Consider the following 20,072-nt stretch of genomic DNA (forward strand, 5'->3'; position numbering starts at 1 on the left):
TGGTTTCATATTTCCATAAAAAGACAAGAAGAATTTATTTTACAACTTATTTTCTGATGCTAAGAGCTGCTTTTTTTAAATGATCATTTGTAGGATAGGTTATAAGTAACATTGTACATGGAATAATTCTAGTAACTTGGCTTCGTGCTGCGAAGACAGGCCATTTCGGAGGCAGATGTCAGTAGCTATTAAACAGCAAGAACTACCAAAGTTATAATAATTAAGGGGAATGATTGTCAAATAATTAAATGCATAAAAGTATAAAGGTATATATACAAAACATTTTTAAAAATTAAATAAGGGGTGAATTTTTAAAGAAAAGAAATATCATGTATATTGTAGTTTTGGTAACAATTGAATCTTTCTAAGACCTCTGCATCTAAAAACAAATATACTGCTTAATACCAGTAATGGTTATACTCAACAGTGGAGTTTGGCACTAGTTAGTGAGTAAGCAATTGTACATTCGCTTGCCATGCTGGAAAAGGATGAAGTTCCTTGTGTTTTCTCTTCCATAGGAATATTGCATCCACTATGCAGGGTTCACATCTCCCTGCCTTGGATCTCCTGAGCGAGGGAGTAACAAACACTTATTTAAGATGTGATAATGATACAGAGCAACAGAAGAGGGGGGGTTATATGTTTTGTTCCAGCATAACAAAGCAGCATCTAGGGCTGCTTTGAGTTAAACTTTTGCAAAACACCGATATTAATTAGGTGTGGGGACAGAGAGAACTGAAACTTCTAACTTTTTCCTTATTTTTCAGAACTCATTTACATGATTTTAACGCTTAACATTTAAGGATTTTTCCTTACAATGGTTATAGATTTAAATGTTCCTTCCCATTCACCGAAAGAGTTTTTTAGAGCAAACTAGGGCCGTTTCCGCACGGCCATGATTGGGGTTGGGTCGGCGTATATGACGCCGACCCAACCCCCCTGGGACCGTTTGCACGAACGGTCCCAGAAACAGCTGGGAAGACAGCGCCGCAGAGCGCCATCGCCCAGTTGACCTGCCGTTTCTGTGGCCGTCCGGCACGTTGCCGAGGCCTGGGGACACGCCCCACAGCCCTGCGCAACTGCTCCGGCGTCGCAGGGCAGGGGGGCATGTCCCCAAGTCTCAGCGACGCGTTGGACGGCCACAGAAACGGTAGGAGGATGGTGCAAAGGGCGGGGAGAGGGCGCCTTTGAGCCGCCGTTTTCCATAAACCTCGCTCGGGAAGCGAGGTAGGAAAACGGCGGCTTCACACCGCTCGGGCGGAGCTCGGGCGGCGCGACTGCGAAGCAGCTGCGCCCCCTGTGCGAACGGCTCCCTGGGGACAACATTTTTGCCATCCCCAGAGCGCCGTATTTGGCCCGTGCGGAAAGAGCCTAAGTTCGTTCAGTATTATCAGCCAGAGAAAGATACTTAGGATTTCCCTAAATTATAGATCTGAGTAGGATTCTGAGTAAACTGGCTTAGGGTTGCTCTCTAAGTGAACATTAATTATATGAACAATAATAATAAAATACCCCTAATGTTTCTTTCTTTTATTTCTCTGCAGGGCTGAGTGGTATTGAAGAAACACTTTGACAAATCGCCTTGGAGAGCGAACCACCTATTTTTATGCTTCATTTGTTGATCATATAACACAAGCATATGTATAGTACCTTCTATTTTCATAATTTGCTAATGCCAAAGCTTTGTATTAAGGAAAAAAATCAATAAAACTTTAGTTATAAAACCTTAGTCTGCGATTGAATTTTATTTTTATGTAACACCTCAAGAATGAGTTTTTGTACTCCAGTCAACCTGATCCAGTTCAATATATGTATGTGAATGTGATCTGGATCTTCCAAATCTCTTTTGAACACTCAGCTGACATGGCAGCTCTATAAATTGACATTCATTAATAATGATACTAGTACATAGGTTTGAAATTGTAATATGTTGCATGTTGTATTGGAGGAGGGTTGTTTGTTTATTTCTTTTTTTGAACATGCAAAGTGAAATTTTGACTCCCCAAAAGAGCAAAGCAGTAGAAGTATAATATCATTTTTATTATGTTTTGTGTTGTACTTCCACTTAAAATTTAATTTTGCATGTATTTCTAATTTTATCATACCTTAAGTGGTGTGTTAGTAAATCATAAACTGTGCAATGCTGATCATAGTAACATCCTTCTAAGTCTAAATAACTACACAGAAGAATCACTTAATGTAATAAGTGTGACTCTCAGTCTAAGTAGATCTACAGATTTAATGTAGATGAAAAATTAGGTTTGTTTGAGCAACTTGAAGTAAAACCTTGCGTACCACCCTTATCTGCTACTTGTACATGTCTCAAAATATTCTTGAAGGGTCTCATGTGTTGGTGCCTTGATTCTGAGAAGATAAAGAAAGATACAGATGTTCTAAATATAAATTAAAATGTTGGGACAACCAAACACTGCACATAACTGTGAACATTTTACAAGGAGAAAATGTGAATTGATTATAGGATTGGCCAGGGGCACTGGATGTCTATCTCATTTTTATTCTGCCCTTTCTGCAAAGAGCTCAGAGTGCCATATATGGTCCTGTCCTTTTTATCCTCTCAACAATCCTGTTAGGGTAACTTCATGGCTAAACGGGACTTGATCCCAGTTCTTCCCATCCCCAGCTCACCATGTTAGTTACAATACCACATTATCTCTTAATAATTTGCTTGGTTTTCTTTGCTTGTATATGTTTGCATGCTGTTGCACAAACCCACATGCTTACTTAGAGCCCCATCCAAATAGGGTGGGAAAGGGCTTGAGGGAGTGGGGCACCCTTGTCTGGCACGTTTGCCCTCCCTGGGGGACTTACCCAGCAGAGGGGGAGATATGCCAGTGGCCGTCTGCCACGCAGCTCCGCTACTACAGAACCCAGAAGTCCAGGCTGCAGTGGGACTGCATTGGCATCCCACTCTGACACCAGTATGGGAGGGGCATTTCTGGGGGTGGAGCCAACTTTAGTCAGGGATTGAGGGCCAGTGGCACGGCACACCAGCCCTTGGATTTATGCCTGCCTTTTGGTGGCATATGTCCTGTCCACCCTTTGGGGCTTTTCGACAGCAGGGAGATTTCAGAGCTTTTCCCTGCTCCCCATGCCACTGAAAAGCCTGTTTGGAGGTGATAGGGCAGTACCACATAGCTGCTGCGGCCCACTGCCTCTGGATTTGGATGGAGCTGCTTGTGTTCAAGAGTAAAACATTAACTTAATTTTTTTTTAATGCATACTGGCCTTGTTAGTGAATATAAGGCTCTCAATCTCTGGTTCTGAGCCAAAGTCCAACTTAATGAGCTTCACTGTCAAATAAGGTGACTAAAGCCTGACATTTTTGTAAGTTAATGCACTCAAAACATAGCCTACTTTTGAATTTAGTATTGTCTTTCATTAAAATATGCCAGGTTGTTTTTCCCGCTATCAAAAAGAAACCAAATAGGATTTGCTTTTTAAGAAATACTGCGAATAAAGACTTGGCTTTTTTTAAAAAAAATCTATATTAAAAAAAATCTATATTAAAATTTTTATTTAATTTGTAATTGTTAAGAAAGCCTTCAGCTGAGAAGGCAGTTTTTATAATTAAAGCAAATGTAAAGTTTATATGATGTAATTGATGTTTTGAAATGCCCTTGTGAAATGTTGGGGGAAATGTTGCAAATATGGCAGTGTCTTTGCTTCAAAAACTTGAAACACTACCATACTCTGTTCCACATAAAGAAGCTAATCAATTGTATATTCCTCTGCCACAGAACAAAACATTCCTGACCTTCTTTGTTGTAGAATGCTCCGCCTGGGTCCTAGTTATACCTATCTCTGCTCCCCCCCCCACCCCCCCCCATCCGTTTGAAAATAAAAATACATTTTGTTCAATGAACTATAAATGTTCTTGTATCAAAGTACCATGATAAAAAATGCACAAAATAATGGTTTTGACAAAGGCAGCATATAAAAATGAGTGATAATTCTCCTATTCATTGGGAACTATATTCTAATGTTGAAGCATATACTTTTCTCAGCCACCACATCTCAACTGACCATACTAACATCTTTATGATGAGCAAAATATAGAGGAAAAGATAAGAAAAAGTAATATAGATTTTCAAAACTGCTGCTTTTTGCCTTTAAAAGATAACATATAATTTATCTTAGCAATCCACACAACAATTCTGAAAAGTAGGTCAGTATAATTTGTTTTTATATTTATAGTTGGACGGTGGAGGCTATAAGATTGTGGTTTGCTTAAGGTCACCCAGTGAATTAATGACTGGACCTTGATTTGAACAAGGAGCTTCCAGTTTATAGATGTCATCATATTTCTTGAGGCAGCACGATAATGAATAAGGACAGCTTCAGCCTTCAAGAATCATGGTGAAACAGGAAGTGCAAGCAATTACTGTGTTGTAAGGATGTATGAGAACACTTGAAACTGCATGTACTCTGGGCCCATCATACAGTGAGATGTACATATTTTGTTGTTGGGAGAATTCTGTACAGTCCATCTTTAAAGAGTGAGGGAAAAGGAGTACAGATGCATGAAGTGGGGAAATCACGATTTTTCCGTACAAGTCACACTTTGCAAAACTATTTGATAATCCAGCCCAGTGTGTCCACAAAGAGGATGACTATTCTGTCCAAGTAGGGCATCTAGAAATTCCACCTGGTTAACACAATGTGTAGTATATTTGTTGCTAGCTAAACAATTTCCAAGGGCATGGGTAGAATCTCGAGTGTTCCATCCTTTCCTCTTCATGGTCTCTGTGCATCACAGTGATGGCCTTTGAAACTGCATGGAGCTTCACTTTTAGACACTTGTAGAGGTGGCACATAGGCTTGAAACTGCTCCTTTCAAGGGAGTCATGCTTGGAGTCCAGGAGCTGCATGGTGTTGAAGCTTCCCTCATTGTCATACATCGTTATCTCCTATCATGGACTTTGCCAGCCTTCAAGTCCAGAGCTCCTCCATTGCATGAGGACGCCTTCCCCAATGTTTACCAGACACTCCTTCCTCAGAGGATGATGTTTTCCAGGTTCCCCTGCCTCCTTTGGGTCAGGCAAGTGTTTCGCATTAAGGCATAATTCTTCCTATCTGCCACATCATTTCAGTTCTCACCCTTGCCAGTTTTCCTATCCATGTTGTTCGGGAATGAATATGCTCCCATTGGGACATGCCTCCTTGTCAGATCTCTTCTTGTCGATCACTTAAGTCATTGGTCAAATGTCGTTGAGACATGAGGATGTTGTTGATTCTCCAGGTCTCTATCAAGATCCCGATGAATCATCCTTCCATTTCCAGTGCTGAACCTTATGTCACCTCCATGCCTCCTCTGGAGGATGATGTCGATTGGTTCCTGCCTCTCCAATGGAGGACCCTAAGCTCTGTTCAGAGCAATTGATTCAAATGGCAAAAGCACTGAATATTGAATATATACAGTCAGATCCAAGGTCCTCAGATCCGATCACAAGTGTATTATATAGTGCTGTTAGGGCACCAGTTGCCCTCCCACTAATCAAGGGTATTCAAAAAAATAGTGGAGGGTGTGTGGGTTAGACCTTGAAGTCAGGCTTCCACTAACAAAATGGAAAATTGACAATATAAAACAGGAGGGGTCTGAATTTCATTTCCACCACCCCACATCCAATTCAATGGCGACCTTCCCTCTTGTAACAGGGCTGGTTCCCATTCCTCCCCAATAGATAAAGAGGGAAGGAAAGGCCCTTGCAGAAAAGTTTATTCCTCAGGTGCTTTAGGTTTTAGACCAGGGGTAGGGAACCTGCGGCTCTCCAGATGTTCAGGAACTACAATTCCCATCAGCCTCTGTCAGCATGGCCAATTGGCCATGCTGGTAGGGGCTGATGGGAATTGTAGTTCCTGAACATCTGGAGAGCCGCAGGTTCCCTACCCCTGTTTTAGACTGTTACGTTTCACAGCTGTGATGGCATACTACCAGATATAACTTTGGGACCATATGGTACAGTGCACTGGTTCCCTGCCAGAAGATAAAAAGACTCCAGGCAAGGTCCTGTTTGCTGAAAGTTCCAGACTGGGGAAGCAGCAATTGAATGCCACCAGACTTTCAGTGCCAACAGAGCCATGGCATCTAGAGTGGTTGTGAGGAGACTTGCATGGCTGACACCTCCTGACACTAGTTCCAGGGTAGAAGATCTTCCCTTTGAAGGAAAAACTCTCTTCAGTGAAGAAATTGATACCATCTTCAAGAGAATTAGGAAAAGTCACCTTACAGCGAAATCCCCAGGTGTTACTTCCCAAGATGTAGAGCAGAGTTTCAAACAAAGGTACTTCATCCGTCATTCAAGTCAGAATCATTCTACTGGTTTATATTGCTACCAGCAATCCCAATTTAGGTCCCCAACAGAGACAGATGGACAGACATGGGGGCCAGTCTCCCAGGGATCCACCATCCGGGGGAGAATAAGTGGCATAACTACAGGAGCAATTTTTGACAGGTTGTCATTGTTTTATGATCAATGGTCCAAGATCACTGGGTCCTGTCTATAATGAGGTTTTGTTATTGTTAGATTTATCCCTCCTTATGTTTCTCCACCACCTCCTCCTAAGTACTCTTCATCTCTGTAGTTCCCCACATCAGGTTAAATATGAGATGTTTACAAAACTGGTTCCTTAGGAAATTCAAACCTAACAGGGAGGGATTACCCACTCTCTTCCCTGGCCTTGCCCCACTTTGACATGAAAAGTCGTACCAGAAGTACTCTTGCTTTCCCCATGGAAAGTGAGAAGCACAGGTAGGATCAGAGGAAGCATGTTGGGACAAGAAATCCTGCCCCATGCGCCTCCTCTCTCGGCCGGCCACAGGGAGGAAGCATGTCGGGACAAGATTTCTTGTCCCACCACGTGCCAGAGCCCCAGTGGGTAATTGGACATAGATTCCCAAAGTCAAAAACTGTCCATCACTGGAGGTGATGATGACTTAGGCACATTCCCTTATGACTATATGATCTACATAGATGCCTCTTTATCAGATTGGGGAGCTTTCTGCAACTCCTTGCAAGTTTGGGGCCATTGGTCACAGAGTAAATCTAACATGCTTGTAAATCTTTTAGAAATCAGAGTGATCGGGCACTCTTTTGCATCTGTTTCAGCCATAGTTTCATATATCCCAGGATATTACACTGCCTATATTCTTCCCAAATCCCCAGTCGCTGAGTGAACAATCACTCCATACACTCGATGTCAAAGGACACTCCATTTTTATTTGAAGTCATACAAATTCATTTTTACGAGAAAAGTATTTTTTTACTTTAAGAGTCCTAGAAGGGCAGTCAGTGAGTGGCAAGACTAGACGTAGTATTTCTTGTCTTCTGTACCTCCTGGTATGTGGATTAAAATTCAAATTCAAAGACCTTTATTAGGCATCAAGAGAAAATACAGATAAAACTGTGCAGTAATATGATCCTGAGTTTGAAAGAGTAAAACAGCTGCTCATAGTTCATACAGTACAAACTTCAGGAAAATAAGTAAATAAAAAGAGAGCCAGAAACTTATTTTACAATATCGAGCAGGAACTTGGCCACCATTTTCAACTGCCTGGGATCCTCATTGTTCAAGAGGCGGTTCAATTTGGAATATGGAGGGCACAAGTAAGTCGGTGTTGAAAAGAACAAGCTAGGTCTGAGATCTATGAATTTCGGGCAGACTAATAGAACATGCTCCAAAGATTCCTCAGAGGTTGAGCAATATGGACATGTACGCTTTTTCTGTGAGTGTGCCATGAATCTCTCCGGGGAGAAGGTGAGAGGGAATGTGTTTGTTCTTGCTCTGGTGAATAACCACCTAGACTTAGGGTCGAGCAAGATATTTAGGTAAGCAGCTGTCCTGCAGTTCCCAGGCATGATTTCAAAGTGAAGGGGAGAAAACAGGCTCCTTGCTTTGCTAACTAGGAGTTGATGTTCCTGGTCGAATAGCCATTCCTTAATACAGTGGTGCAGATCACTGGGGGAAAGCATAAGGAGCTGGTCCCAAGAGAAACCCAGGGAGGAGATCTTAAGCTTGATGTGGGCCCACCAGGCAGATGACTGAAGTTCAGGGAGGGAGCAGTGAATGAGGCTGTTAGGGTCACTGAAAAAACAAAGCCGGATCCAGAATTTAAGGGTGATCCACCATGCCCTTGTTTCCAAGAGGTGTTGTCCTGCCTCTAGGCAAGGTGGATTAATTGTGTACCAATTAACACTTCTAGGCTATTTTAAAAGATAGTATAGTTTAAAGTAATTCATCATTAAAGCATGAATGACAGTAGCAAAGTCCCTATCCAAGAAGTGACATATCAGGCATATTTTATCAGACTGATTAAAAGACTGCCACAGATAGGCCCTTAGATTTGGTACATAAGAAAAAGTAGCATCAGTGGTACTGAACAACGTACTTAATGTGGTGGCTTCCTGAACTATACTTTGATTGCATTAACTATCTGTCATAACCAGCTGTGAATTTATCTAGATACATTTCGAGTTCTGGGAAAAAAATGCTTTCATTTTCTTCCCTAAGGGACTTCTGCATAGGATCAGTTTAGAGCTTGCAGTAGCAAGGGGTATAAATGTTTTGAAAATATAAATTTTGTGACATTTAAGTGAACTTTCTGGCATACACATTGGTATTACCTGCTGTATACTGATGGACATCATTAGTCGTTGCAGGCTGCAAATCTCCAGTCAATTCAATATGCTAATTAAGTATAAATGAAGCATCTGCTCCTTTCCATTACATTTGAACCAAATCAATGCTTCCAGGACCTTAGAAAAACCAACATCTGGAAGCACTGCTAGCCTGCAAGCCATTTGACTTTTTAGATCCAATGCTTGAAAAGCCATCACATATCACTGACAGTGGAATTCACTACCTCGGAGTGTGGTGGAGTCTCCTTCTTTGGAGGTTTTTAAAGAGAGGCTAGATGACCATCTGTCAGGAGTGCTTTGATTATGTGTTCCTGCATTACAGGGGGTGACTTAAAAAAGAATTGGCTGTGGAGTCTTTGATTTGGGGCTTATTCCACATTATTACCCACAGTCCTGTTTGCAGCAGTGCAGGCATTACCCATCAGTTGGATTTTTGCTTGCATTTAGAAGGGGGGGGGCAATGTTTTGTGGGTTCTCTATTGTGCATGCATGCTTTAATTTTTACTATGACCTTTACTTTTTATTTTTAATCTAATCAATATATTGACATATCGATCTGTCAATCTGTAGCAAAACTCGGCTAAAAGGACAATGTGAATTTGTCCTTTTAGGACAATGTGAATTTGTCTCCAATTTAACGATCATCCGTCTCCTGATGTGCTGTAAACCCAAGCAAGACCGTGGGGCTTTTCCCAGTGTGGTCTGGAATCACTGATTGCTTGTGCATAAAACTATGAGGCTGGAGACATCCCAGTTTGTTGATCAAAAGCAGGGGCAAACTGGGTGTTTGGACTGATTGACTAGTCTTATTATTTTTGCTTTTTTTTAGTATTAGTATTAATTTATTGAACTATCAATATGGTTATTTAGTTTTTTAAATTCTAAAGATCAAAAGATATGCAGGAGTGGAGAGGCCACAGACAATAGAAACAATATGGCAGGACATTAAGTGGGAAGTAGTTAGCAACAAGGAGGAGGGCAAGGGGCAAGCGTGAAAAGCAGCGCAATGGAGTGGGGGGGGAGAGACCAGGTGGACCGGCTGTGGGTGGAGGGAAAAGATCCGGGGAAAGCTGTGCCCAGTGGCAAATCTGTCCTGCTCTAGCAGCAAAGCAAAATCAAAAATTGTGCTGGAAGTGGATTTGCTTGCCATGAAGAGAATGGACAGTGAAAAAAGGGCTAGAGGAAACACATCTGTCCAAGAAATCTTGCCGCAGCGGACATTCATTTCCACCATGCAGCAAACACCTTGTGCGTAACTGGCCAGAGAGTTTCCTAATTGAAAGTGGATGTATATTTAACTAACAGCAAGACTGACTGGAATTAAAATGGTGTAATAACCTAAGAGAAAGACTGTTTGTGGTGTTAGGTGGTGTTAGCGCTGAGGAAATACTATACTTGCTGCATTATCTTGACATCAACCCTGCACCCTTCTTGCCTGCTATCTACCAAATTATCTGGCTAGAAATCAACACATGGCTACACATGCCCACCAATCACTCTTGCCATTTCTTCTTTCTATATCCATCATGTCCAAGACCTATTATGTCGTCCTTGACATCTGGCCTTTTGGCTCTTTAAATCCCTTCACCCACCTTGCTCTGTATAAAACCAGGTCTTCTAAATTTCTGCAAGATACTGATGAAGAGATTTCTACTTCAGGAAGTTCACTGACAGTCAGAATTGATTTCTATCAAAGGGCTGTTTTTCCCTGCTGAGAAAGCAGCAGTACAAACTAAATTTAAACATAGTCAAAGGGGATTTTTTTGACATGTCTACAATTTGGTCCAATTTCCCCAAACTTTGCAACAAAGACTATGCCTTTTCTCAGAGTGCACTGAGGAAAAATGCTGTCATCAGATAAGATTCTCTTTCTTTCTTGCTGCTATTAACTTGGAGAGCAACAAAAGCTACAATGAAATGATGCTGTTCCTTAGCCTGATCTGGGCCTCGCTGCATGACCAGTCTCAGCTAGTAACGCTACTCTTGTTAAAGGAGCACAGCACCTAGTACAAAGCATGTCTGCTTACCAATTGAAATATTAGCCTGCACACCTTTTACTTACATAACTTTTGGTTCTTTTTAATATTGTAAGTTGAACTGTTTGCCTTTGGACAAAGTGGCAAAAGATAAGCCACTATTAAAAAAGCAGTCCTATGCACACATTTCTCTTTGGAGAGCCAGCGTGGTGTAATGGTTAAGGGTAGGTGGATTCTAATCTGAAGAACAGGGTTTGATTCCCCACTCCTCCACCTGAGTGGCAGAGGCTTATCTGGTGAACCAAATGTGTTTCTGCACTCCTACATTCCTGCCGAGTGACCTTGGGCCAGCCACAGTTCTTCAGAACTCTCTCAGCCCAATACCTCACAAGGTGTCTGTTGTGGGGAGAGGAAGGGAAAGGAGCTTGTAAGCCACCTTGAGGCTCCTTACAGGGAACCTCGCAGTGCATAAGCAGCCTCTGTCTCTCTGCAGGCTGATGCTAATGTTGTTTTCATTGTATTCTTGTGTAGTTTTCTTGCCAGGACAGCGGTTGGGTAGGTCTTCCTTCAGTGAATTTGATATTTTCTTGCCTTTTGAAAATGTTACCAGAAAAAGTAAAGTATTCAGAAAAAGTTTACGCCTTGACAAAATGACAAAGAAATAAACTTTCAGACTCTGGAAGTTTTCAAACATGGCTTCTACAGGCAAAAGACAAAATATCCTTCATGATCGATGGAGAGATTGAACGGTCCTCCTGTCAGGTCCTCTCAGTGGATAGCCACTTAGTATTAGGGGGAGTAGGTTTTGCTCTGTTGCAGCAGAGTCTCCTAGTGTATGACTTTACTTTTCCCCATGGGAGTGAATGACAGTCATTTGATGTATGGAAGAACAATAAATAACATTGTTCCTAAACCTATCCCATATTCTGAGGACACCCGTCTCTGGGAGAAAACAATATTGGCAATTGCAGCGGATTTGATTTATCCACTGAGAGTTCAGTCACTACTTCCTGCATAGACCCTATCTAGATTCTGTTTTTTGCCATCCAAGGGTGTGATAGTACAGTGTGATACCATCCCCTGTATTGCAGAAGAGGTGCTTGTGGATGCGGCATATTCTGCTCAATTGACATTAGACTGCTGAAATCAAGGGAGCCAGGTTTGTGCCTATTCCACAAGTATTCCCAGTTATAGCACTTTTCCGTAGCAGTGAATATACCACTGCTGTCCATAGGAAATAGTAAAAGGAGTTCTGTATATTATTTATCTCTGGTGGTTCCACTTACCCTGGGTTACATTTTTTATGCAGCACAATCCTTAGTATGTTTACTCAGACATATGCCCCAATAAATTTAACAGAGCTTTCTCACAAATAAGCATGCAACGGATTGTGGACTTGAACAGATGACTTGTATACTGCATCAGACCAACGAACCTCCCAGGTCATTATTGTCCTCTGTGAGTACCAGTGGCTTTCTGTGTTCTGCAGCACAGAGAGATATTCTCAATACCTTCTACATTGGTCATTTTATGTGGTGGCACTAGACAGTGAACCTGGGGTCCTTCTGTATGCAAAGCGTGTGCTCTGCTCCTGAGTCATGGCTCCTCCCCTTAATCATGGTAGTGTGTGAGTAAGAGAAATGTTGGTTCTTGTAAAAGAGAGATTATTTTTTCAGAGGTTTGGATTCATAACATTACAACAAATGCAACATATACAAGAAATCAACTATTCAGTGTAGTATAATGGCTAAGAGTTGTGTACTCTAATCTGGAGAAACGGGTTTGATTCTCCACTCCTCCTCATGAGCAGTGGTCTATAATCTGGCGAACCAGATTTGTTTCCCCATTTGTATACATTAAGCCTGCTGGATGACCTTAGTCTAATTGCAGTTCTCTCAGAACTCTCTCAGCCCCACTTACCTCACAAGGTGCCTGTTGTGGGGAGAGGAAGGGAAGGAGATTGTAAGCCATTTTGAGACTCCTTACAATTGAGAAAAGTGGAGTATAAATCCAATCTCCTTTTATTTACTTGCTCATTTAAGGCATTATGTTATGGAAGTTTCTGGAAATCAGTATCTGTACTAAGACAGTTTTGGAGGAGACAGATTGACCCATTTCAATCTGGATTAAGTACTGGGAGTGGAACTGGCCTTCATCATCCTGGCCAAAAAACCTAAGACCAGGATAGTGACAAAGGGGATATGTTCCTGTTGATCCACCTACATCTGTCAGTAGCTTTCAATACCATTGACTATGGCATCCTCTTAGGCTGGCTGGGCTAGGGGAGGGGGTACTATACTTACTAGCTGTTCTATTACTTGGCTGATTCCAGAAGGTGATCTGGTGGGCTGCAGTTCAGTCCTGTGACATTTATTCTGTGGGGTCTCCCAGAGATCTAACTTATCCACTATGCCAGCGGTTCTCAACCTGTGGGTCGCGACTCCTTTGGGGGTCGAACGACCCTTTCACAGGGGTCGCCTAAGACCATCGGAAAACACATATTTCCGATGGTCTTAGGAACTGAGACACAAATAATTTTATGGTTGGGGGTCACCACAACATGAGGAACTGTATTAAAGGGTCACAGCATTAGGAAGGTTGAGAACCACTCCACTAAGCTATTTATGTATATACACAAACCCTCTGGGAGAGATCATCTGAAGATTTAAAGTGAGGTGCAACCAACATGCAGATGATCCCTAGCTCTACCTCTTAACAGCTGAGCCAAGCAGGCCTGCTGTCTGGAGAAGGTAATGAGGTGGATGAGGGACAGTCAACCAAAGCTCAATCCAGACAAGACTGGTGCGGGGGTGCTGGTCAATGGATAAACGGCTCAGGTACTGCAAAGTCAGCTTGTCCTAGAGGGGCTTTCATTTCTACTCTAAGAGCAGTTGCATAACTGAGGGGTGCTGCTGGAACCTGTCCTATGGTTGGAGGCTGCTTCATGGCACATAGCAACTTTTCATATGCCAACCACCACCCTTCTCAAAAAACATGATTGGCCCATTTTGATTCATGCTCTGATAACATTCAGAATAGTCTACTGCTCTACATACAGCTCCCTTTGAAACTGTTCAGAAGTTTCAGTTGATTCAGAATGTGGTAGCAGGGTTGCTGTTAGGGACTGGATGCTGAGATCATATTAATCCTGTGTCAAAAGACCGTAGTAGTTGCCAATCTGTTTCTGGGCACAACTCATAGTGCTGGTTCTTACCCTACATGATTTGGGCACAGTGTGAATTTTAGACTGCTTTGTTTTTGTGCTTCTATGCTTTGCTTTTAGAGGCAGTTTTATTTTTATTACTATTGACTGATTATGATGTTTTTACTGATAATAATTTTTAAACCTTTTGTTTGCTGTAGGCTTGTTTGTTTTATTGTTGTGAACTGCCTTCAGCAGTTCTGGAGAGGAAGCATACATATTTTCTAAATAAACAATTTGCATTCTGAAGCTTACTGCATAAGAAACAATCTATTTGGGTTTATATACCAAAACTGATTTCCATACAGTACTTAACAAGGAAATTAGCCAGATAATTAATAAATAAATTGTTTAATAAATAAAAGTAGCTTTGTTTGATCTATTCGAATAATCTCATTTTCAGCTAAATTGTGTTATTTCCACCTATGTTATTTCCTGTCAGCATGCAGTATGACCCAAAAATATCTGTGTTTCATATGACATATTTCAAAATATACTTAATCTTTTTAAGACTAAAGTAATTTTCACACCTCTATGATTTGGGTAAAAATAAAAATGATTAGAGAGGAATGGAATATATACTTGACAAGAAGTGCCCTATTTTTCTTCCCACTCATGCCTAATATGATTTTTAATTGTCTCTTCTTTTGTAGGTGGCCATTTCTTCCACCGTAATTCTCTGTCTCCTCGGAGCCTGGTGTATGAGAATGACTTCTCTTCAATGGAGCCTGTCTTGGACATATATGATGAGAACAAGACCTGAAGGGGATCTGCATTCTTCTTGCTTTGCTCTCTTCCCCTTTTCCTTTTCTGTTTCTCATTCCTATTATTGTGTACTCCTTCCATGGGTGTTCTTTGTCTGAAGAAGAGCGACCTTTTCCAGAACATGTGCCTGGCTGCCAGGCTGCAAAGGTGAAGCTCAGCTGAGGCAATATTGGAGGATAAGCGGATGAAGAGTGTGCACCACAAGTCGGCTGTTGGAGCTTGCCGAGTTAAAGCTGTCATTAGCAGTGCCAGCATAATGGTTTCAGTATGCTAGAGGTTTTGCCGTACTCAGTTTTTAATTTTGTACTACAGTTACCTCTCTTGAGTAGGCACATGGTATTTCTCTTTTTTACAAAATTGCAGTGTTTTGCCAGCTTAGTTGCCTGTTGGAGGTAGAGGCGAAAATACTCCAGCTATTCTTCATTCTGTCCTTAAACTTACATTGAACATCCCAGTTCCAAAGGGATTTATGAGAAATGTACTGACATTCCAGCTTGCCATTTAATTGGCTGCTGGCAGAACAAGCTAATATTATAGCATCGTTTTGACTGTCAGCCTCAGTATACAATGTTGGGGTTTTTCCACCGCATTGTCAAGGATATATACGGACAAAAGCTGCTTAGAAAAAATGCAAAAAAAAAAAACCCCTAACAGCCATTTTCCAGCCTTCCTGTTGAGGGAATCTCTAACTTAAAGATGCTGCTGATATTTATAAAACCAGTATTTGACCTTTAGATCATAAGACTAAAGAAAAAAACAGAAATCAAAATGAGGTTATTGCTTGGTTTTTAAAAGAGCTGTTCTTTTTCACTCTGATTTTTTAAAAAGCCAGTATGTTGGCTTTATATACTAAAATGGCTGGAAACTTCCTTCCTACACGTTTTTACCTGAGATAGCTGTAACCATGAAGCAACACACCTTTTCTGAAGCCATGCCTTCTCCAGAGGACTTCAATATCATGAATGCAGGGCGGAGGAGAAGAAATGGCTGAAGAAGAAATCTTCTGATTTAACAACTGCAGACATGAACAGCTGAAAACAAAGACAATTTTGTGTTTTTTAAGAATCATCAATAGTGTTGCTTATGCAGAAATCAACCAACACCAGATTTGGATTGTGCAACTAGAACAGCTTTCCTTCAGGATGCTGTGTAAATGTTAGAACTGACAAGTGTCATTTTCTTCCCCATTGAAACTCTGAGCTGCTGAAGCGTTAGAAATAGTATCACTGTAGTGTGAACAAAAGCTTCATACTCTAGGAAAGTTGATTGCAGAAGAGACTAAGGAGGTAAGGGGGTGTCTTATCATCGTTAGACAGCTTATGATATTAGCGGAAAGGTGGAGGGGAAGAATTTTTTTCCTGCAAAAAATAGGCTTTCACAGGGTTTTCCCTATCCTGTAATGTAGTGATGCTGTGACATTTATGTGCTAACTGGAAACAAGCTGTTTGTAGCAGAATGCTTAGTTTGTATTGCCCGGTTGGCCATATTTTTTCTGATAATTCTGGACTGATGAGTGATGCAGAGCATAAGGACGTGATCCTGGTGGTCTCTTGTTTCATGTCTGTGCTAGGTAAGTTTTCATGTACTCTGCTAACATGAGAAATTCTAAAGAGAATATTTTTTAAAGCACAGTCTTAAACTACTGGGGATTTACATTTGGAAGATTTGATGGAGAACATCAGTGACGCTACTTTGAATATACAAAAACAAAAGTCCTACATTCATTTTTTTCCTCTTTTTCAAGCCACCAGTTTTAGGGAGATATGCAATATGAAAAGCAAATCATTTAATGCTAAATACTCTCTTATGGCAAAGTATAGGGCTAGAACATAGAAAGGAAAAGCCAAAAATCTATACATCTCATATTATATCTAAAGTAATAAATCACACTGTTGGTTGAATAGAAATTAATTTAAAAACTGTAAACTGCTGACTTCTAGGGGTAGGTTGGAGTGTTCAAAATAGCTGTTGTTGGAATAGAACAAAAAAATTTGACATTAGATTTGTAAATGATCAAACAAATACCCTTTATGCAGTAATTCTCCCAGCTCAGAGAAGATGCCATAAAAACCTCTGATACGGGTCTAAAATATGATTAGTTTCTTCTGGATTGGGACCAGAGATGGGGAATGGTATAGTGGCTTAATTGTTTGGTCATAGATTTTTATTACAGTAGTGTTATTACTATATATGTACAGTTTTTAGTAAGGTTCCCGCCTTCCTCTCTAATTGAAAAGTTTTCAAGTTGGAGTCGTTATATGGAGGTGACTAGGGTACCTTCTGATTTCATGGTTTGAATCTTCATTTATGTCTCACAAGCAGGGAATTCCCCCAACAGACAATTGTCCACTTGTCAAACAGTAATGTGAACATACAAGCCAACTCTGGCTGGCAGTAGCTGTCTACTGCGTCAGGTACAGGTCTTTCCTTCTACTCAGCCTGCAACCTGAGATCCTTTGGGAATTGATTTGGCAGCTTCTGCATGAAAGCATGTGCTCTACCACTGAGCTACAGCCTGACTGCAGATTATAATAGTTGAAGCAGATTGCAGTGGGTTTAGCTGATTCTGCCACGGGTAATATTTCCATTTGGTATCTGAGGCATTACCAATGGTCACTTACCTGAGAATATAGACAAAGCTCCGAAAATAGAATATGGAAATTTGTTTTATTAACTGCAGTTTCCTTTTGCGCATGTTGTTCTGCCTCAGTGTTGTGTAGTATTGTGTACCTCAATATGTATTGGCTGATGAAGAAACGTGTATGAAATAGCTACTGGAGCACATTCCCTGTTTGATACGCAGCATTCAAAAAAGGCATTCAGTTTAGCTCTCACCCAGCTTTTCAGATATTACATTTGCTTTTCTGCTAAGCCATAAAACTCAAATTGCCCTGTGAGCAGTAAAAGCAATATAAACTCTCATCAAGAAAGGGCCTTCTGATTTTTGGAGCTCCGTTGTGCTATGCCAGATGTCAATGTCAGTGCTACCTTTTATCTCATATGAGCCCTCGAAAGCACCAACTTTTACATTTTGTTATAAAGTCTGAGACTGAATACTGTAAGATGAATTAATAACTGAATTAAGATTACACATGGGTTATTTTAATAGATGATAACTAGTGGTAAGAGGTCAAACACTTACTTATCTTCATAAACCTTCTTATACCCAAGGTAGCTTTTTCAGAATTAAGAGTGCAATTGGATAAGGTATGGAAGATCTATGACTGGGTTTCTTGATGTCTTTAATATTATTAAACATTCATCCACCAAGGAGTAGCTTTGTTTTTGGGCAGAGTGTTAACCCATTCCTCTTGAACCATGCTCCTAGGTTGCTATAAGCTTGACTAGGAGGAAAGATAAGATTATCTTATTTTCGCTACCAAAGCTAATAACAACTCAGAAGGGATGGGATCTCTACTGTAGAAATGTTGTGTGTGTGTGTGTGTGTGTGTGTGTGTGTGTGTGTGTGTGTGTGTGTGTGTGTGTGTGTGTGTGAACTACTTGTAAAACAAAATTAAACACATCACGTGTCTCAGTCAGGATGTATGTGTCATCCAGTTGTGTCCCAGATTATAGGCTAGCCATATTTTCTAGTAAAATGTGCACTATTCTTAAGACTGGCATACATGTGCATATTGACCAAAATGTGATTGACAGTAATTACTAAGGACTGAGGGCTGTGCATGGATTTAATTTTCTGATTTCATGTACCGGTATATGTCACCATCTCATAAAGGGGATCATAATTGTAGTGTGGATAACAGTACCAAAACAAGTAGCTATTGTACTGAAGTGTTTTAAAACTTCAAGACTGTTCTAGCCCTGGTCACCAAATATATTTCAAACAGAAAGTTCTTGAATCACATTTGTAAGATGGCGGCTCATGTATTAAGATGCTACTCAGTCTGTGTGCTAAGAAATGCAGCAAACACAACTTAATTCAGATATTTGGAATATATAAATTTTCCTAAACAGCAATTATTAAATTGTGTATAATGCAGTTTTATCAAAGATAAGGCAATTTGTGGACAAACTCCTGAGAAAGGCAGCTTTTATGTTCCTTGTCTGATCAACAGCACAAATTGTATGAATGGGATCAGTTCCATTTATTTCTACTAGGAAACCTTTGTTTTATTGTTGTCTGGATATGACCATCTCTTTATTTTACACATGCCACTAGAAATTAGAAACTTTTGGCTTCTAATTTTACAGCATTTTGCAGAGCATCAATCAATCTGAAACTAGCTGTACATGGCAATAATAGATGCTATCCCACACACATGTATATGGTAACCACTTTAACTATGTCAGGTTACGTTGCAGCAGGCTAAGAATTTAAGAATTATATTTCTTTCATCAGAGAATTCCCTGGATTTTGCATGGGCCTGTGAACCAAATTGCACAACTAATAGTGTGTATAGAATTATAAATAAACTAACCAGTGACTCAGTGCCTGGAAAACACACCCTCTCCTTCTCCCCATTATGATGTTTATTATTGCAGTACGAGGGAAGTGTGGCATGAATGTACTGGGGCATGGTTCACAGATCTGCCATAGTACAGAGCTTCTTTGTGTGATGGAGGAGGAGATCTGAGCCCTTCCACTCCACACATACAAATACCAAGACCCATTCACATGCAACTTCGTGGGGTTCTGTTCCTGCCACATCTTTCAGAAGGGCCCTTTTCGCACTACAGGTTTAATCTAGATTAATTATTTGAGGCTGCTCCATATTCCACAAGTTTTCCACACTGTCGAGCCCCCTAGAGCGGATTAGATTTGCTCACTTTCTGATTTGCGCCACAACTGGCCGTTTACCCCACTTTTTTCCTGCCCCTGGATGTATGTAGTGTTTTTTCAAAAACCCTGGTTTAACTCCAGATATGCCCGGCTAGTGTGTAAAACTTTTGTGGCTGCTCCACTTTCAAGGTGCCTACCTAAGCAGTGATGCAATTCAACCCAGTCAATCGGAAGGCACTACTGAATTGGAGTTGCGCGCGCAGATTTTTAGGTTTCTATTTGCTCTCACTTGCCTTTTACTGCTCCTCGCGGTCGGTCATGCTTTCCATTATCTCTCCGTAGCACTCGTTGGATCGGCAGGAAGGGAACATGGCTTATTGTTATGCCATTTACTCGGGGGAGGCTGTCCATAAGAGGCAGAGAGTCCCCCCCCCCCTTTTGATGCAACCAGTGTGTACTTTGGAGCTGCTCTTGTAGAAGGAAGGGGATTCTCTGCTACAGTGGAGGGGTGGGGGCTATCCAGGGGTTTAACGAGGCAAACTGGAGCCCTGGGAGCCCCATGGGCAGCCACCCCACCATGACCCATTTTTTTGCACCAGGTCATTGGTGCCAGCAGGGGGTGCGTTTTTAGACATATTGGCACCAGAATTTCAGCGTATCATCAGGAGACTGTCCTGATGCTACCCCCCAAGTTTGGTACAGGGGGACCAAATTTATGTACCCTCAAAAGG

At 41.1% G+C, this 20,072-nt stretch overlaps 1 protein-coding gene across 2 annotated transcripts in view; it reads left to right on the plus strand.

Moving 5' to 3' along the window:
* Window positions 1–19,065, plus strand: part of RNF130 (ring finger protein 130) — a 77,320-nt gene extending 58,255 nt beyond the window's left edge. The window contains exon 8 of one of the 2 annotated variants that reach the window (XM_048488684.1): window positions 14,489–19,065. In XM_048488684.1, the coding sequence (XP_048344641.1) occupies window positions 14,489–14,598 (110 nt within the window). In that variant the 3' untranslated portion in view covers window positions 14,599–19,065. Of the gene's footprint in view, window positions 1–1,544; window positions 1,725–14,488 lie in introns of those variants that run through there. The other variant, XM_048488682.1, reaches the window with a different exon arrangement.
* The last annotated feature ends 1,007 nt before the right edge of the window (window positions 19,066–20,072 follow it).

Source organism: Sphaerodactylus townsendi, linkage group LG03 (assembly GCF_021028975.2).
Source record: "Sphaerodactylus townsendi isolate TG3544 linkage group LG03, MPM_Stown_v2.3, whole genome shotgun sequence".
NCBI classification, from domain to species: domain Eukaryota; kingdom Metazoa; phylum Chordata; class Lepidosauria; order Squamata; family Sphaerodactylidae; genus Sphaerodactylus; species Sphaerodactylus townsendi.